General features: G+C 35.5%; 1 protein-coding gene across 18 annotated transcripts in view; it reads left to right on the top strand.

Moving 5' to 3' along the window:
* Positions 1–17,655, top strand: part of LOC143676488 (uncharacterized) — a 339,453-nt gene that overhangs the window by 262,115 nt on the left and 59,683 nt on the right. For 11 of the 18 annotated variants that reach the window (XM_077152000.1, XM_077151999.1, XM_077151998.1 and 8 more), the window contains one exon: positions 10,398–10,513. In XM_077152000.1, coding sequence (XP_077008115.1) covers positions 10,398–10,513 — 116 coding nt within the window. Of the gene's footprint in view, positions 1–10,376; positions 10,514–14,671; positions 15,826–17,655 lie in introns of those variants that run through there. The other 7 variants (XR_013172135.1, XR_013172133.1, XR_013172129.1 and 4 more) reach the window with 2 other exon arrangements.

Raw genomic sequence — 17,655 nt, 5'->3', positions numbered from 1 at the left:
GAAGGGGGCTTAAAAAGGGAGGCATGCCCAAGATAAACTTCCAATGACAACCAGTGCCTGGCAAAGCCTCCAGCCAGGGTTTCCGGTTTAGATCGTGTGTCATTTTCACCATGTGTCTCAACTGATAAATAAATAAATATAATTAACTTGCAAGGTAAATAACTCAAAGCAGCCAATAAAACTTGCAATGAATGGATAAACTAGCTCAAAGGTAGAACTTCGTGAGATGAAATGTGCTCCTTTTGTCCCAGAATAATTTCAGTCTTTGTTCTAACAGCCTCACTTTTATCCCGATCCCTACCTTACACTCCAATATTACAGACCTGCTAGCAACGATGGGATCTGACTATGCTGCTCTTAAACCGTGGCTCAGCCACTGTTTAGTTGTGCTATTGGGCATGTTGCTTAGCCTTTTTAAGCTTCTATATTCTCATTTCTAAAACAGGTAAATATATCCACTTCACATGGTTTTGATAAGAATTCAATGATGCAATGCTTGTGGCAATTATAACTCAGTGTCTTGTGCATAATAAGCCCTTAATGAACGGCAACTGCGGTGAATTTGTTGATAGTTACCTAAAATTTTATCCCACGAATTGCATTTATCTGGTTCACTTTACTTAGAATATTCTCTCTTATCTGATTTGGTCTTTGCTTGGGTTGCTCAATGATGGAGGCCGTTTGTTCAACAACCGTTGTGCTCTCACTGTGGATCAGGCCCACCCCTGTGCCAGAAGAACTCTGCCCTTCTGTCTTGCCTGCTGTAGCCTAGGGAGTATTACAGGGCCCATTTCAGTCTTAAATGCAGTCTTCCCAAATGGCCTAAAAATAGCTACTCTTCTTTTCCAAACTCATTGTCTGTGCAACAAAAATCAAACTTCACTGATTTATTTACCATTTGTTTGATGGAAAGTTTCCCCCCACATCTTTTGCTATATCGTAAACTTCTGGGTCAAAAACATTCCTAGCAAGCTAGCACAATGCTGGGCTCAGGGTGGACATAAATGATTCTTGAGTGAATATATTTATTTCCTTGCCGGCTAGACCGGCTGATTTAATATGAATCATTACAGTAAATCTCAGATTCCTCAGCCTGTTGGTTCTCCTATCCCAAACTCTGTCAAATAGCACATTGCATTTGGGAGTCAAGTAGTTGTACTAAATTCATTGCTGCCCTCCTTAAAAGACACTAGAGAGAGATACAAAGCTTTGACACATATCTGCAAATGGACTAATCAGTTTTCTCTAAGAAAAAAAAATAGTGAACATATTTTCCTTCTGGAAAACAGTATCAAACAACATACATGCTTTAGGCGACTATTCAGTCTTCAGTTTAGAATTCTAAAAAATATATACCTCTTAAATGAAAAGATAATCATAATAAGATTTCATTACTTTCATCTTATAGATAAGGGAACAGTCAGCTCTTCTGTGCGTTGACTAATTTCAATGGACCAAATCATTCTTAAAGTAAGCCCTTCAGAAGCTCAATGAAGTGCTACAGGCTGCTAAAAATGATTTCCAATTTTCTAAAAAATTTCCTTGCATTCAGATTTAGATACAAACATCTTGAGTGGGATTTTCCTTGCCTTGGAACAGACCCAAGGCTAAGAAAATAATGATGCTCTCTTTTCTTTTCTTTTTTTTCTTTTCCCCACATTTCTGAAGTTAGCGGTATACTTTTTTGCAGCTTGTGGGCAAGTCAGGTTTCATGTCAGAATACTTCAGCTATTATAATAAGTCCACTAACTGTCCTCTTTTTCCATGGAGTGAAACTGTTACAGTCCACAGAATTTTATTGCAACCGGAATCTATGAGTCACATTTGAATTCATCTCTTTAAAATAGGTTGTAACCCTCCATTATTTTTTTTAAATCCATCTTCTCATAGAAAAACCCTGTTTAGCCACTTTAATAAGCAATTTTGCCTCTACTTTTATTTCTTAATGAACTTTTCCCCTCTGGCTGAATCCTAGGCTCAGTTTATTTTCATTGCTATAGAGACATCAGTCAGGGACAGCTCTGTAAAATTAACCATTACTTTAGACCAGGTTTCAGCAAGAATTGTTGTTTGGAGGAAAAGGAAGTTCAGTAATCTCACTAGCATGCCGTGCTCCGGTGTTTTCTTTCTCTCCTTTTTTTTTTCTTTTTCCACCCTAAAGACTGGGCTCCATAAATCAATTGAACACAGCAATTTTGGGACAGAGTAGAGAATAGATTGACATTATAACAAGCCAGATGTATAAGAGAATTGCTTTCCTTCACGTTTATGTTATGGTTAGTCAAAAATGTATCATAAATTATTGCTGAATTAGGTGGCTAAGTATTTTAAAGGAAAGTATTCAAAGTTATTTATGGTTTGTCTAACTTCTTAAGTAAATTTATATAATAAATCAAGATGGTGGTTCAAAGGCTTAATGGGAGTAAACACGTCGGTTGACCTCCCTACTTCCCTTAACCATAGCTGAATTTCTGAGTCCAGCGGTCATGCATGATTCAAATGATCACTCTTGGACTTGAGATGGTTGCTTCTGTTGAACACTTATTGACTCTGTCCCTAAGTGCCGAGGTGGTGATATCTTATTCCTATGGAAACACTTATTCAGTTTAGATGAATTTTAGCTGAGATTTTAAAGTAAGAGAGCAAGGTAGTCTGTTGACAGAAATCAAGCCTGGCTGAGTGTCCAATAGGAAGATAGTAAGCTAAGTGTCCATTGTCCAGTAGATTTAAATCCACTTTATTTTGAGGAAGTAATTTTGACAGTGGAATAAAAATTGTCCTTATGATTCCTGTTTTCATACAACTCCTATTAGTTACATTGCTGGATTAATTACATTGTAAATACACTATAGTATATCATAACATATTATCAGGTTTCTTTTATTGGAGAGAACATTGATTGGCATATTTATATCTTCCATGAGGCCGTTCAAACTTCTAGCAGGAGCCTCTTCTTCCTACATTAAACTCTGACCTATGGCTTCCACCCTCTAGGACGTAAACTCTGGACTCCCTATGCACCAAAGTGCTTGAGGCCTTAGAAAATCAGATTCCAAGGAATGCAGCGATCTGATGAAGCTTTATGCTTAGTTGGTTCTAGAAATAAGTTCTCCTCACTCCCAGGGAAACTTGTGATCACCTTTCATCATGGTCTCACCTTGTGTTTATTGCTTAATCATGGAGAAATCTTGTCACATATTCTTTTATTTGAGATACATGGAGCAATGACAAATTGCAAATTTTTCGCATCTCTTTGTTTGAACCCTAATCTGATCCATAAACTGAGTACATGACCAGACACATATGATTTGATTCACAAACAAAATAAAATATTTTCTACTTATGCCTAAGTTTTTTGCTTACAGTCTTTGAATTGTATGAAATACATCATGGAAGGCAGATACTTTTAGCTGTTAATAGTAATTTACATAGTCCTGGGAATGATTTTTTTTTAGCTTATTCAAGAAGGCAGGTGTTGTTAGTAGGACAGATAATGAGGGCAAAAAAAAACAAAAGAAAAAAAGCAGACTGTCAAGATAACTTTCTCCCCCTTTCCTTTTTCTCTGAATCATTTAACACCAGAGAATCATTATATCCTACTTCTTTCTTACGGTATTTTGAAAAATGGCACATTGTGGCTTAGGGTGCTGGCATTGTGTTCTATCTTATCTTCCAAATGCTATTTGTCCTCCCAAAGAAGTTGACTTTCCCATCCCATTGACCCATTTTGGCCTAAACATACAGTTCATTTATCAATGTAAATAAAAGTGGAGGCTGCAGAAGAGAGGATAGGGACAGGCATTTGCTGGCACCTCTCTCTGATCTATTTCTTAATTTCTCATATGTAGATGATGGTCTCTGTTCACTGATGGGTCCTTCCAGCATCTTTACTGAGACCACTTCTGCTTAACTTGTTTCTCCTCAAAGTGTTTTTTTTTTTAACATGGGCAGACACCGGGAATCGAACCCGGGTCCTCTGGCATGGCAGGCAAGCACTCTTACCTGCTGAGCCACCATGGCGCGCCCCTCAAAGTGTTTTTGAAAAGTATACTGCCATGCAGTGTTGGGGTCTAATTTTGAGTCAGAAGTTACTGAAATCATCAAAAATTGATTCTTTTATATCCTAATTTTTTTGAAAAATTCACATATATGATAAAGTTGATGGAATTTTGTAGTAAACACCCATATACTCACCTCCTGCTTTCTATCGTCATGTTACTGTACTTGCTTTATCGCACATTTATCTATCTCTCTATCCCTCTATCCAACAATCATCTTATTTTTTATGCATTTCAAAGTAAATTTCAGACATCAATTCTATTCTTCCTACATATTTCATCATGCTTATTATTAACAAATGTTCAGTATCTATTGAGAGTTTTTTCTTTTGATGCTAACATTATATACAATTTAATACTTAAAATGTAAGGATGCATTGTCTGAATTTGGATAAATGCATACATCTGTGTAAGCTCAAATCCATAAAAAAATAGAATATTGTCTTTGTCCCAGAAAGTTTCCTCGTATCCCTTCTCAAGTCAATCCCTGCCCTTGATCCCAGAGGAAAACACTATTCTATTTCTTTTGCTCCATATAATAATTTTTATCAGTTCTAGAATTTTATATAATTTAAATCATGTGGTATGAACTTGTATACAGAAGTTTTCTTTCACTCAGCACAAAGTTTTTGAAGTGCACCCATGATGTTGCATTTAGCAATTTTGTTCTTGTTTTGTTGCTGAGGAATATTCAATTGAATGAAAACACCATTGTTAATTCATCCATTCTCTTATTGATGGACACCCAGGCTGTTTCCGAGTTTTGGCTATTATCACTAAACCTGCTATGAATATTCTTACATAAGGTTTTTGTTACTATACATTTTTATTTCTCTATATTAAACATCTGGGTCTTTAGTTGCTAGGCCATTAGGGTAGGTGTAAGTTTTGTTTTGTTAAGAAAGGACAAGATTTTTTTTCCAAAATAGTATGCAAATTTGCATTCTTACCCACTATGTATGAGAGTCTCATTTTTTTTTACATCTTCACGTTTGTGGTTGTCAGTCTTTCAATATTATCCATTCTGGTGGTGTGTATTGGTATTTCATTGTGGTTTAGTTTGCAATCCTTGATGGTAAATGACAGTAAACATTTTTTTCATATGTCTATTGACCAGTTGCATACTTTAAGTATTTTGGCCATTTATCATAGGGTTGTTTATCATTTCATTTTTGTATTGCAGGAGTTCTTCATATTTCCTGGATACTTTTATTTTGCCAGATATATATTTTGTGAATATTTTCTCACAGTTTGTGGCTTGACTATTCATTTAATTGATGATAGCTTTAAATGAGCAGAAGTTTTTATAAGGGTGATGAAGTCTAAATTTCAATGCTTTATTTTATGTTACTGATTTTTATTATTTAAGGAACCTATGCCTACCCCCAAGACATGATGATAGTCTCTTGCTTTTCTTTAGAAGCTTTATGGTTTTAGCTTTTATATTTAGATATTTTTCCATCTGTAAGTCATTTTTGCTTATGGCATAATGTAGGCATTGAAGATTGTTTTTATTTTTGATTATTTTTCCAATTGGTATCCAGTTATTTCAGCTAGATTTGTTAAAACATTTCTTTCCCCTTTCTATTGCTTTGGTGCTGTCATCAAAAATCACAAACTGAGTGTATAAGTCAAGACTCTCTAGGGAAACAGAATTGATGGGAGTTATCTACATGTTATGAGATCTTTACAAGAATTGTTTCACGTGACTGTGGGGATGGGCAAGCCCAAATTCCATAGGGCAGGATGCAAGCCAGGAATCCCACGGAAATTTTTTGATGAATTTCCCAGGAGAAGCTGGCTGGCTGAAATAGAGATGGAAATTTTCTCTTCTGATTGTTGAAATCATCACTTCTTTTAAAGTATTGCTCATGTTGTTGAAGGCAATCTCTTCAGTTTGATTGTAGATGTCATCAGTCATAGATGCAATCAACTTACTGATGATTTAGGTCTATGATATGTCCTCAGAATAACCAGCAGGTTGACCAAACAACTGGACGCCAAGACCTGGCTAAGTTGCCACATGGACCTAACTATTACGTCATTTAATTGTGGCTCTATTTCTGGGCTTTATCTTCTGTTCCATTAGACTATGTCAGTTCTTATTCAATTCTTTTATCAGAACCACATTGTCTCAAATATCAGGTAGTATAAGTTGTCCAATTCTGCAATGTCCAAGATTGCTTTGGATATTGTAAGGCCTTTGCATTTCATACAAATTTTCGAATCAGTATTTCAATTCCAGCAAAATGTCTATGAGTATTGTACTGCGTCTACACATCAATTTTGAAATAATTGACAGCTTTTTTAAAAATACTTTTAAGTTTACCTAAAATTCACAAAAGTAGGCCAGAGAGTTCTATCTTTCACTTAAAGTTGACATCTAATATTTCTGCATTATAATTATCCAAACCAGAGAGCTGACATTGAATGATACTATTATAATAAACTGCATCTTACCAATACTGAGTCTGCCAATGCAGAAACATAGTTTATATCTTCAATTATTTTGGTCCTCTTTAATTTTCAACAGAAATATTTTTCAGTTTTTAGTGTAGAGCTCTTGACTGTCTTTTGCTAAACTTCTTTCTAATGATTTTATTTCTTGGCATTATTATAAATGTTTTTTTTTTTTCACTTTTAAATTCTTTGTGTTGGGATATAGAAACACAAAGTATTTTCTATGTAAGCAATAATATCAACTGTGGATAAAAACAACTCTACTTGTTTCTTTCTTATTCTTGGCCTATTCCCAATTTTAGGGGTAAATGCACAATATTTCACTAAAAAGTATGATATTGGCCATAGATTTTGTTGTTTGTTTTTTTTAACAAATATAATCTCACATATACTATATCCTAAAACAAAAATTTTTTGCTGTAAGTTGATTCTTAACAAATCTTCAACTTAAAAAAACATTTTTATTGACAAATCTTCATACATATACATTACATACATGGTGTACAATCAATGGCTCACAATATCATCACATAGTTGTGTGTTCATCACCATGATCATTTTTTAGAATATTTGCATCACTCCAGAACAAGAAATAAAAAGAAAAAAGAAAAAACTCATACATACCATACACCTTATCCCTCAGTCTCATTGACCACTAGTATTTCCATTTCCCCAATTTATTTTACCCCTCATCCTCCCTATTATTTATTTATTTTTTTATCCATATTTTTTTAGTCATCTATCCATACCCTGGATAAAAGGAACTTCAGACACAAGATTTTCACAATCACCTAGTCACAATGTAAAAACTGTATTGTTATACAGTATTCTTCAAGAATCAAGGCTACTAGAACACATCTCAAGAGTTTCAAGTATTTCCCCCCAGCCACTCCAATACACCATGAACTAAAAAGGGTTATCTATATAATGCATAAAAATAATCTCCAGGATAACCTCTCAAATCTGTTTGAAATCTCTCAGCCACTGAAGCTTTATTTTGTCTCATTTTTCTCTTCCCTCTTTTGGTCAAGAAGGCTTTCTCCATCCCTTGATGCTGGGTCCCAGCTCATTCCCGGAGTTCTGTCCCACATTGCTAGGGAGATTTACACCCCTGGGAGTCATGTTCCATTTAGGTGGGAGGGCAGTGAGTTCACATGTAGAGCTGGCTTAGAGAGAGAGGCCACATCTGAGCACAAAAGAGGTTCTCTGGGGGTGACTCTTAGGCCTAATTTTAAGTAGGCTTAGCCTATCCTTTGCAGGAAAAAGTTTTATAAGGGCGAATCCCCAGATTGAGGGCTTGGCCTATTGATTTTGGTTGTCCCCACTTCTTGTGAGAATATCAGAAATTCTCCAAATGGGGAATTTGAATATTTCCTCCTTTCTCTGCAGTGCCCCAAAGGAACTTTGCAACTATTTCTTTATTCACTGCCCAAATTACTCTGGAATATATTGGGGCATCACACTAACCTGGACAAAGCAACAAAATCTCATGCCCTATTCAAGATTCCATGTACTGATGGTGTTCTACTAAACTGACCATACAAGTTAAGTTAGGAAATGTGCTGCCAAAAATATAAATTTCGTTCCCAATAAACATCTCTCCCTTTGTTCTCACACAGAAGTTGAAGTTTTAAAATATTGATGATACCATCCTTAACCCTGTGCTTTGCTCTACCTTCTATCCAGATCAGCTTTCTTCATATCTCTTCTCAAAGTCTGATCCCCTTTTCAACTTTTTAAAATAGTTCCTGTATGGGGTACTGCTAATTTTCAAAGTTTCAGAGCTCTAACTCTGAGTCTCAGGTGTTACATAAATACCCAAAGTTTCTAGGAATGACCAGGTTATATACAAAAAGCTCAGTATCTCAGAATTTAGAAATAAAGTTACAACTCCTGAGTATATGTCACTCTAAGAGCTTGCAATCTAGGACCCTTAAATGTAGGCAGCAACCTATTGCTCTCAACTTCAGTTCATTGAGTTTTTATATTATAGTTAGTCCATATGATTGAGGCATGATAATATCTGTCTTTTTTATCCTAATATCTCATTCTGCATTCAGTCCTTAAGGTTCATACACCTTTTTGCATGCCTCAGAACTTCATTTCTTCTTGTGGTCACTCGGTAGCCCATTGTATGTATACACCATAGTTCCCCCTTCCATTCCTCAATAGTTGTACCCTTAGGTCATCTCCATCCATTGTGAATGGCAAATACTGCTGCCAGAAACACCAGTGTGCAAAATGTCCATTGTGTCCCCACACTCAGTACACACTGGGCAATGGGGTTGGAGGATCATAGGGCAACCCCACCCCTAGCCTCCTGTGGAACCACCATGCTGCCTTCCAAGGGGCAGCACCTCTGTTTCCCTACCCACAGTAAATAGGTGCATCTCTTTCTCTGCATTTTCTCTAGCACTTGTTTCTCTCTGTTCATTTTTGTCCCCGTAACATAGATTTTTTTTTGTGGATACCTTTTGTCACATTGAGGAAATTCTTTTCTTTCCTCATCTTTTTTTTTTTTAAATGAATGGTTGTTGAAATTTGTCAAGTACTTTTTCTGAATCTACTGAAATGATCATATGGCTTTTTTTCCTTTATTCTCTTAATATGATTTCATGTTGTAAAACAATCTAACATTTCTAAGATAAGCTCTATTTGGTCATGATGCACCATCCTTTTTCATATTGCTGGATTTTATTTGCTGATATTTTGTTAAGTATTTTTGGCTCTATTCATGAGGGATATTGGTCTATACATTTATTTTTTTATGGTTCCTTTGTGAAGATTTTATATCATGTGAACCTCATGAAATAATTGGAAAGTGTTTTCTCAACTATCTTCTGAAAGAATTTGTGTTAGATTGGTGTTGTTTCTCCCTTAAATGTCTGATTGAACTTACCATTGGCATTATATATGCCTGGAGTTTCTTTACTGGATTTTAAAAAGTACGTAATGGTATCAATTTCTTCAACAGATGTAGAGTAAATTTCTTTATATTTCTGATTTAGTGAGTTGTGTTTTTGAAGGCATTTCCCCTTGGCGTGTGAGTTAAATTCACTGCCATGAAATTGTTCCCCCACCATGTGTGGGTGAATTATCTTCTAATACTCAGGTCCGGCAAGTTCATGCCCATCCTACACACTCATAACTGACAAGAGAGTTTCCCCACTTTTCTTCCAGATAAAGGACAGAAAAGTGGGCAAATTTTCTGGATTTTGACCAGGAACCTCCTGAAGTGTTTCATCTGTGACGATGTCCTGTGAGCTTGACCCACGCCACCAACCTGCTTGGCAATTCTTGTAACATTTATTTTCTCACTTATTTTGATAGCTCTGGGCATGATTGTCTCTCATTCCCTCATTTGCTTTTAGCTGGGAAAACACAATGGTGAGAACTCATAGTATTTTCTCATTAATTAACTCAGCATGGTGATAATGGGGCATCCTTTGCAGAATGAATCGTTTATAGAGCATTTACTGAACTTTGAATTTTTCCTTCTCTCCTTTCCTTTTTTTTTTTTGCATGGGCAGGTACTGGGAATCGGAACCCAGGTCTCCGGCATGGCAGGCAAGAACACTTCCTGCTGAGCCACTGTGGCCCGCCCTCTCCATTCTTTTTAGCGCACACCTGGGGAAGAAATAGGATTGTGTTTTCCTTATAAGAAATTTTTTGTGATATTTATTGCTATTGCTTACTATGTCTGGTACTCTTCTCCTGACCACGTGGGAAAATTGTATTTTCCCTTTCCTTTGAAGTTAGATAGGACCATGTGTTTTAAGTTGCCCAATAAAATGCTAGCAGAAATGATGTATGTCATTTCCAGGTGGAAGCATTTAATTTGTTGGCTCTATTTTACAGTCTGTTCTTTTCCTGCCACAGCAATTGATGGCGTATGTGCTGAGATACAGGTTCACAAGACTGAAGCAGCCTGGAATGCTAAACCGACACATGGACAAGAGCTGCCCTGGAGAGTCAGCCAACTTGCAACAGACGATGTGAGCGAGTAATAAACACTTTTAAGTTTAGAGATTACTATAAGATAAAACTTTGCTTATCATAACTTGTACGTTCCTCCTCTTTTAGTACCTGCTGCCAACTTTTAAATATTTCTCATTTGTGACACTTCGGTTGCTTGAAATGCTGCTAATGGATTCTTTGATATTACTTATACTTACTTGCACTAGGCTTGTGATTGAAGAAATGAGATCAAATGAAGAGTATCACTCTGCCATTTTACCCCAGACATCTCAATATTAACCTATAAAAGAGTCCAAAAAGGATAATTTTGAAAATAAAGAAAAGCAGTAGGCATATTCACTGGGGGAGTTTTTTTTTTAATCATTGGCACCATTCTAAACATTGGCTCCAGGCCCTTCCTTTCATCCAACCTAACATACCCAGTTTTTACTCAATGCTCAACTCATCTACAAATAGTTTTAAAAAAAGAAAAGGAATGAGAACATGTTTCAGGAGGAAGAGAATGAGTTTTTGTACTTAACAAGTTTGAGGTCCCTGTAGAATATCATCGTATCAGTATAGGTTTGAATGTTAAGAATAGATGACTTGAAATATGTATTAAAGAATCATGAACATAAGGTTGGCAGTTGAAAATATGGGTGAATAAGGTGGTTTAGATGAAGTTTATAATAGGAGAGTATGTTAAAGGAAGAATAAGTTCCCGAGAGTTTCACCTACAAGAACTATAGAAGAGGAAGATTAGTCAAGAAGCTGCAAAAGAATGAAGAGAACCAGGAGAGAATGAAAAACAAAAGGAAAAGAGAGAGAATGCTGATATGCAATGGACGGTTTAGAGTGTCAATGGATGAAACTATTTCAATTAAAATGAACAGCAAAGGTATGCCACAACAGTTGGCTATTTGATATCACCATGGTAAGAATATTTCAGAAGCATGGTGAGAGTAACCCTTAAAATTACTTAAAGGGGATGTGCACCCTCTAATCAGGAACTTCTGTAGACACAAAGATTCTTTCAGTGTGGCCAGGGACTAGCATATTAAAGAATTTACATGTTCAATGATCTAATGGTCTCAAAGTAACTATGGCCTAGACAAGTGCTTCCTATGTGCCAGTCACTGTTATAGGTCCTGGGATTGAAGTAATGAGTGAAATAACATCCATGTACTTACGGAGGCAACCTAGTGAGAGAGCTAAAGATGAAGAGTAACCTAAATGACATAATTTTGAAATATTCAAAGGGAATGTATGTTTACACAAACAATCAATTGCATGATGTTCCAAAGGTTAATAGTTCTTTCAGAAGATGAGTATAGTTTTGAATTTCCTGTCTAGTCATCAGGTGAAATCATAACTTCTCCAAAGATGTTAGACATGCACAGAACACACCTGTTACTGCAATTGAAGCCCTTATAATGTTTATTTATCCTAAAAGAATCATAGAGGAGAAATAAGTAAAATAAAATTCAATAGTGATTGCCATAGTTGTACAGCAGTACTTCCATTTCCTTAATGTCTAGAAGTTTCTGAGATGGTGTCACATCTGGAGCTAGAGATGTGGAGCTAGAGAAGTTTTAAATAATCACTCTTCCAGAGATCAACTTTTGACAGTATATTCAAGTTATTTTATCTACCCTTAATATATTTCACTTATTCCCTATTCAATTACAATTGTTATATTTCAAGTAACTTCGACAATTCACTTGTGTGTCCTATTCTATCGCAAAAGAATGGCATCTTAGTATGTTGCTATGGAAACAAATTTTCATCGAAAATATATTTATTGCTAGGTCACTTGTGCCAGTTGGGAAGAATTTAAACTAAAAAATAAGTCATTGTATTTATTGTTCGTCGACACTTATGGTCTATGGTGCCACTGTGTTAGAGGCAAAGAAATAAATCAGATCATTGTTAACCAACAAACCCTATGAAAAGATGCAACTTTTTGAAAACATGCACAAGAAACATATTCTCAAATTTCCACTTCATATGATTCATTTTTATTCACATGTAACATTAGCAATAAAGCTTATAGAGTAAATGCATTATGCAATTGAATCTGGAGATCTCATATCTTAAGACAGTCAACTATGGGGTCAGACTTCTCTTTTTGTGCCATTACATTCTAGTAATTAATAATTTGAATAGAGATAGAGGAGGCAGGCAATTGTGGCCTCCCTAAATAACTGTGCACTGTGGTTTTTTGGAAATAAATGTGAGGTGTCTTTTAAAATGCATTCCAGAAAAACATTTTTGCCTACTGTCATCAACTTAAATCATGGAGCCAGCAAGAGCAATGTACATTTCTAAATGAAACTTCAGTTTGACCTGAAAGTATCAGGTTCAAGGAGAAGTAACAGTCTTACCTAAATGCATTTATAATGTTAAGAGTGAAATCAATTAAATGTAATCTATTCACTATCTCAAAGAAAGTCTAGGTTTTAAAATTAATACAACATGAAAAATATATTTGAAGTTAAAAACAGAAGACCCTTTACATTTGCAAAGGTTATGGGCTGAAATTTTCAAATATTGCTAATTTATGAATATGACTTGACACCAACTTTATTAGAAACAATGCAGTAAGTCTTGCCCTGCCCCTGGATTTTTATTTTATTGCCTAGACATAGTCAAAGAAATGTCGTGGAGTTTTTATAGCAGAATAAAACCTGCTCTGTTGCCATCAAATGCACTTTGGCCTCCCCAAGACTGCCTGAAATCCTACCTTTGCTTCTCATTCTGGCTATCACTGTTCTTGAAGGCATTTAACTGCATCATAGGCCAGCTTAATCTGCCTTCCAGACATTTCTTTACATTAAACTTTCTTCTCTGTGACTTGCCAGTTCCCAAGGAAATTCCCTCTGTGCAATGTGGTCAGCTGATGTTAATGCCATGTTTATAGAAAACAAAAAAAAAACACAAACTCCTCAAAGTGTATGAACCATATTTTGCTTGTGGTAATGATTAATTTTTCAGACTGCTGACTTCATCTCTTATTGCCTCAATTCACAGGCGTCTCACTTTTTTCTCATTCATATATCCATATAGAATTCTAAGAATGCTGCGTATATACCTAAACTACAGGCAACTGATGTTTTACCTTGACTAAATTGTTATCCTTTATTTGATAAGGTATTCGTACTGACTGAAGCAGATTTCTGATTCAATTTTTCTTTTTGTATACGTATTGTGGATGGTTTCCAAGTTGGTATGGTATTCAGCATTCTGTTCTTTCATTAGTTTATAAGTTCAGTTCTCATTTCTTCAAACACTCTGCTTACTCTGATGTCTCTGGCACTAAAACTTGACTTTGGGGAAGCAAGTGTCTTTTATTTCAAAGAAACATATATATATATAATCATTTCATGACAAATTTCTGTCATACTGACACCTGAGTAGAGAGGTAAGGCCACACTGAGATGGAGAGGTTAGATGGCTGGCTGGACTTGCTTTTAGTTAAGTGACTTCCTTCTTCATACCAATATGTGAAGTACTCAATATTCAAACTCATTCAGCACAATACAAGATTATTGCCTGGTCTGAACCTTAGAATTTGCTCATAAGTAGTCAAGACCAAAAATATTAGGTATTCAAATATCCCTGGTCTTCTGCATTCCCAGAATATCCACAAATGGTCATATTGGTTTGGTTGATGCCTTCTTTTTGGTATGTTTGGGTAGAATCACTTAGATTCCTATTTCTAATCTATGTATAATAGTTTTGTGTTTAAATGGAATTGAACACTCAAGGTAATCCTAATCCCTAGAGACACAGACTTTTTTATTTTGTACAGTTTGGGCTATTGGATATAAGGTAGGTTTTACAGGCTTGAGTTTTTTAAATTCCTCATCAAATTATAGAACTTCATAAATTAAAAGAGATTTCAAACGTTATCTCATTTACTCCATCAATTTTCAGATAAAGAAGCTAAGGTGTCAGGTAAAGTGCACTCGTAAGGGAGGAAGCTAAAATTAGAGACAAATATTCTTTCTACTGCATCATGCTGAGTACTTAATTATGAGATGCTGGTTAGAAATTCTTACAAAAGATACTTTGCTTGCATAAACATATGTAATAATAGCTATGATTTACAGAGTACCTATTACATGACAGCTATATTTCGGGGTGCCTTTGAGGTGTAATATCATTTGATTGATACAACAATCTCTCTTTTACAGTTGAAGAAACTGGTGCCAAAAGAAGTTAAACATCATATGTCCACATTTATATGGTGAATAAGGGTCATAACTTGGATTTGAAAGCAGGTCTGGCTGACTGAAGTCCGCAATCCTTTTACTACCACATTATGGGTTTATAAATAGATCTACATCTTACTCTCTAATAACAAAATAAAAAAATGAAATTTTTTTACCTTCATTTTCAATTAAGATGGAAAGGTTTGTAGCAAATCACAGTTCTCATTAAATGCAACACCAGAGAGCTGCAAGAGTAGCAAGGATTGAAGGGACTAAAATTTCTGAGAAGGGAGAACTTTTCAGAAGTGAGCTGAAATTTTGAAGCTGCTTTCTTTCAGAATATTTGCAAATTCTGGGTTGCTGGAGATAAAACAAAACAAAACCCAACTGGCCAAGAAGTGACTATTGGATGAAATTGGAAAATTGGAAACTCTAAGGGACTGAAAGGTATGGCTGGTTTCCTCCACAAGACATTTGTTCAATTCTAAAACTCCTACACTGGACCGGAAGATAAAGAGCTACAAAGAAACATTCTGAAAAGCAGTCGAGTTTCTTATAACTCTGTAATACCTAGGAGGCAAAGACCTTTCAGAGGACAAAACTTCTGGGAACACAATGGACAAGAGTTGAAATCCCTGGAAGTGGTAAATTGACGTTGATGATCTATATCTACCATTCCTCTGGAACTTGCCAATTTGGAGCACAGCTAGAGGCTCAGAATCCAAGCATGGCCCTTGGCAGAAGACTGCTGGAGAACAGAGAAACAAGCAGAGATTTGGGGCCAGGAGGTAAGGCTGGAGTAACCAAATTAGAGACATAAAGTGTCTCAAATACACAGCCCTCCAATAAAGACATTTGCCAAAATCTAAAGCCAAATAGGTGGCAGGCTAAAGATCTAAGCTGAAAACATCTGAACATTATAGTGGAATTTCCTCCAGCCTTTCATTGCTAATGAGAAAATAATCATGACCTAAGAATAGGAGCAAGTTAGAGGTAGCCTAATTCTTAACAAAACTGCAACCCATTCTCAACGCAGTTTGGTTCCCAATTAGATGAAGATAATAAACCCTCCACTTTATTTGCCTAAGGGAAAGGATGAATGTTCTTTGAGGAAGTGATATCATTGGAACCCTCTATAATTTATATGCACAAAGTCCAGCTTTTAATAAAAATTGACTAAGTTTGTGAAGACACAGTCCAGTTTTCAATAAAATGTGACTATGTTTAATGATCATACACAAAATAACAAAAAACAGAGAATGGCAAACATAACAGAAGCAGACTCATAGACCATACAGATATCAGAGTTGGTAAATAGAGTTGTAAAGTAACTGCGGTAACTATGTCCCAGAAATTAGAGGCCTTTATATAAAAATAGATGGAAATATGTCAATATAAATTGCAAAACATTGCAATTTGTAAAAGAGTGGCATGCTATAAGTTGCAAAATTTCAGTGTTTCACAATTTATAAAAGAATGACATGCTAAACTTAAAAAAGACAATCTCTAAAACTGAGAACTCAGTTAGTGAAATTGGACAGAGCAGAAGACAAGACAAGTGAACTGGAAGGCAGGAGAAAGGAAAATATGTGAACTAAAGTACAAAAAGAAAAAAGGAAAAAAAAACTCAAAGAGTTAACGTATCATGATGGACACACTTAAAAGTCCAGGATACTTGTAATTATAGTTTCACAAGAGAGAAATTAAAAAACAAATATGTCAGAAGCAAAACAACAGTTCAAGAAATAGGGCTGAAATTTTCCAAAACTAGTGAAATATATCAACCCACAGGTTCAAACTCAGCAAACTCAAAACAAGATAAAAAATATATATTTATCTAAATATCTGGATTCTTAAGGAGGGAATGAACATAGTGATTCTCAGATTATGGGATTGTAGGCAATGTAACAGATCCTAACAGTAGTATATGGACAGCTGATTCCCTAGAAAATAATTGTGTAGAGAAATGTAAAGAATAGTCAAGCACTAAAAGTTGCCACCTTCAGAGTAAAATATGGCATGCAGCTTTTGAAGATCTATATAGTGAAAATATCTTCATTTAGTAGACCAGCACTTTAGACCAGTCTTCAACAGTGATTCTGGTATAATTATGAAGCAATGGCAATAGTTGATCAATTTATATTTTAGATTTCTCTCAGTTTGGACATAGAACAGGTCCCTTTCTTTCTTTTGTATTAGCAAATCTTGGGGGTTTCCAACAATTCATTGGTGGTGCAAGAGGAAAATGGAGAAAGGATGTAGAAATAACTTCTTTAGGAATATGCTAGAGATGGAGGGTCATGCATTAAGAATGAGTACAAATAAAAGATGTGACTATACTTAATGGTACAAGCAGATTCTATCAGTCCAGGGCCCTAAGTAAACTCACAAATTAGAGTTTGAAACCAACTATTTAAGAAATATGGAAAATATAATATTGAGTGGTAAAGAACAGACTATTTGGAGAACAAAAGACCTAGATTCTAATCTCCATGTTCCATTAATTTACAGAATTATGTGATCTTATTAAGTTGCTTTTCCAGGTTTCTCTGAGCAAAATTTTTCTGAACTCTAACTTCCCAAACATTTCTAGCATTCTTTGACTTTCCTCATGTGTAACTAAATACTGTTCAGTCACATCACTCTCGAGCACTAATTCTTCAGAATCTTTTCTTACAGTGCTGCAGGTAATCTCTACCAAACTACTGTAGTTGGTCCAAGAGATAAAATGTCTTTGTTTTCCCGTATATAGAGTTGCTACTATATAGTGTGACTTTCAGTGACAGTAAATTTGTTTAAATTAGAGGTTAAAAAAAAAAAGACTCTATGCATTCCATTTTTAAAATGAGGTATCACATTTTGCCTCTTTATTTGGATCCTGCCCTTGTAATATCTCGTGAATCACTTAAAAATCATATAATCATGCTGTTTAGTGAGATGTATTAGCTTGTTATGAGAAGTAGGCA

Source organism: Tamandua tetradactyla, chromosome 3 (assembly GCF_023851605.1).
Source record: "Tamandua tetradactyla isolate mTamTet1 chromosome 3, mTamTet1.pri, whole genome shotgun sequence".
In the NCBI taxonomy this organism is placed as follows: domain Eukaryota; kingdom Metazoa; phylum Chordata; class Mammalia; order Pilosa; family Myrmecophagidae; genus Tamandua; species Tamandua tetradactyla.
Note: the sequence above shows the minus strand (reverse complement) of the source record. Positions and strands in the feature narration are given on the sequence as shown.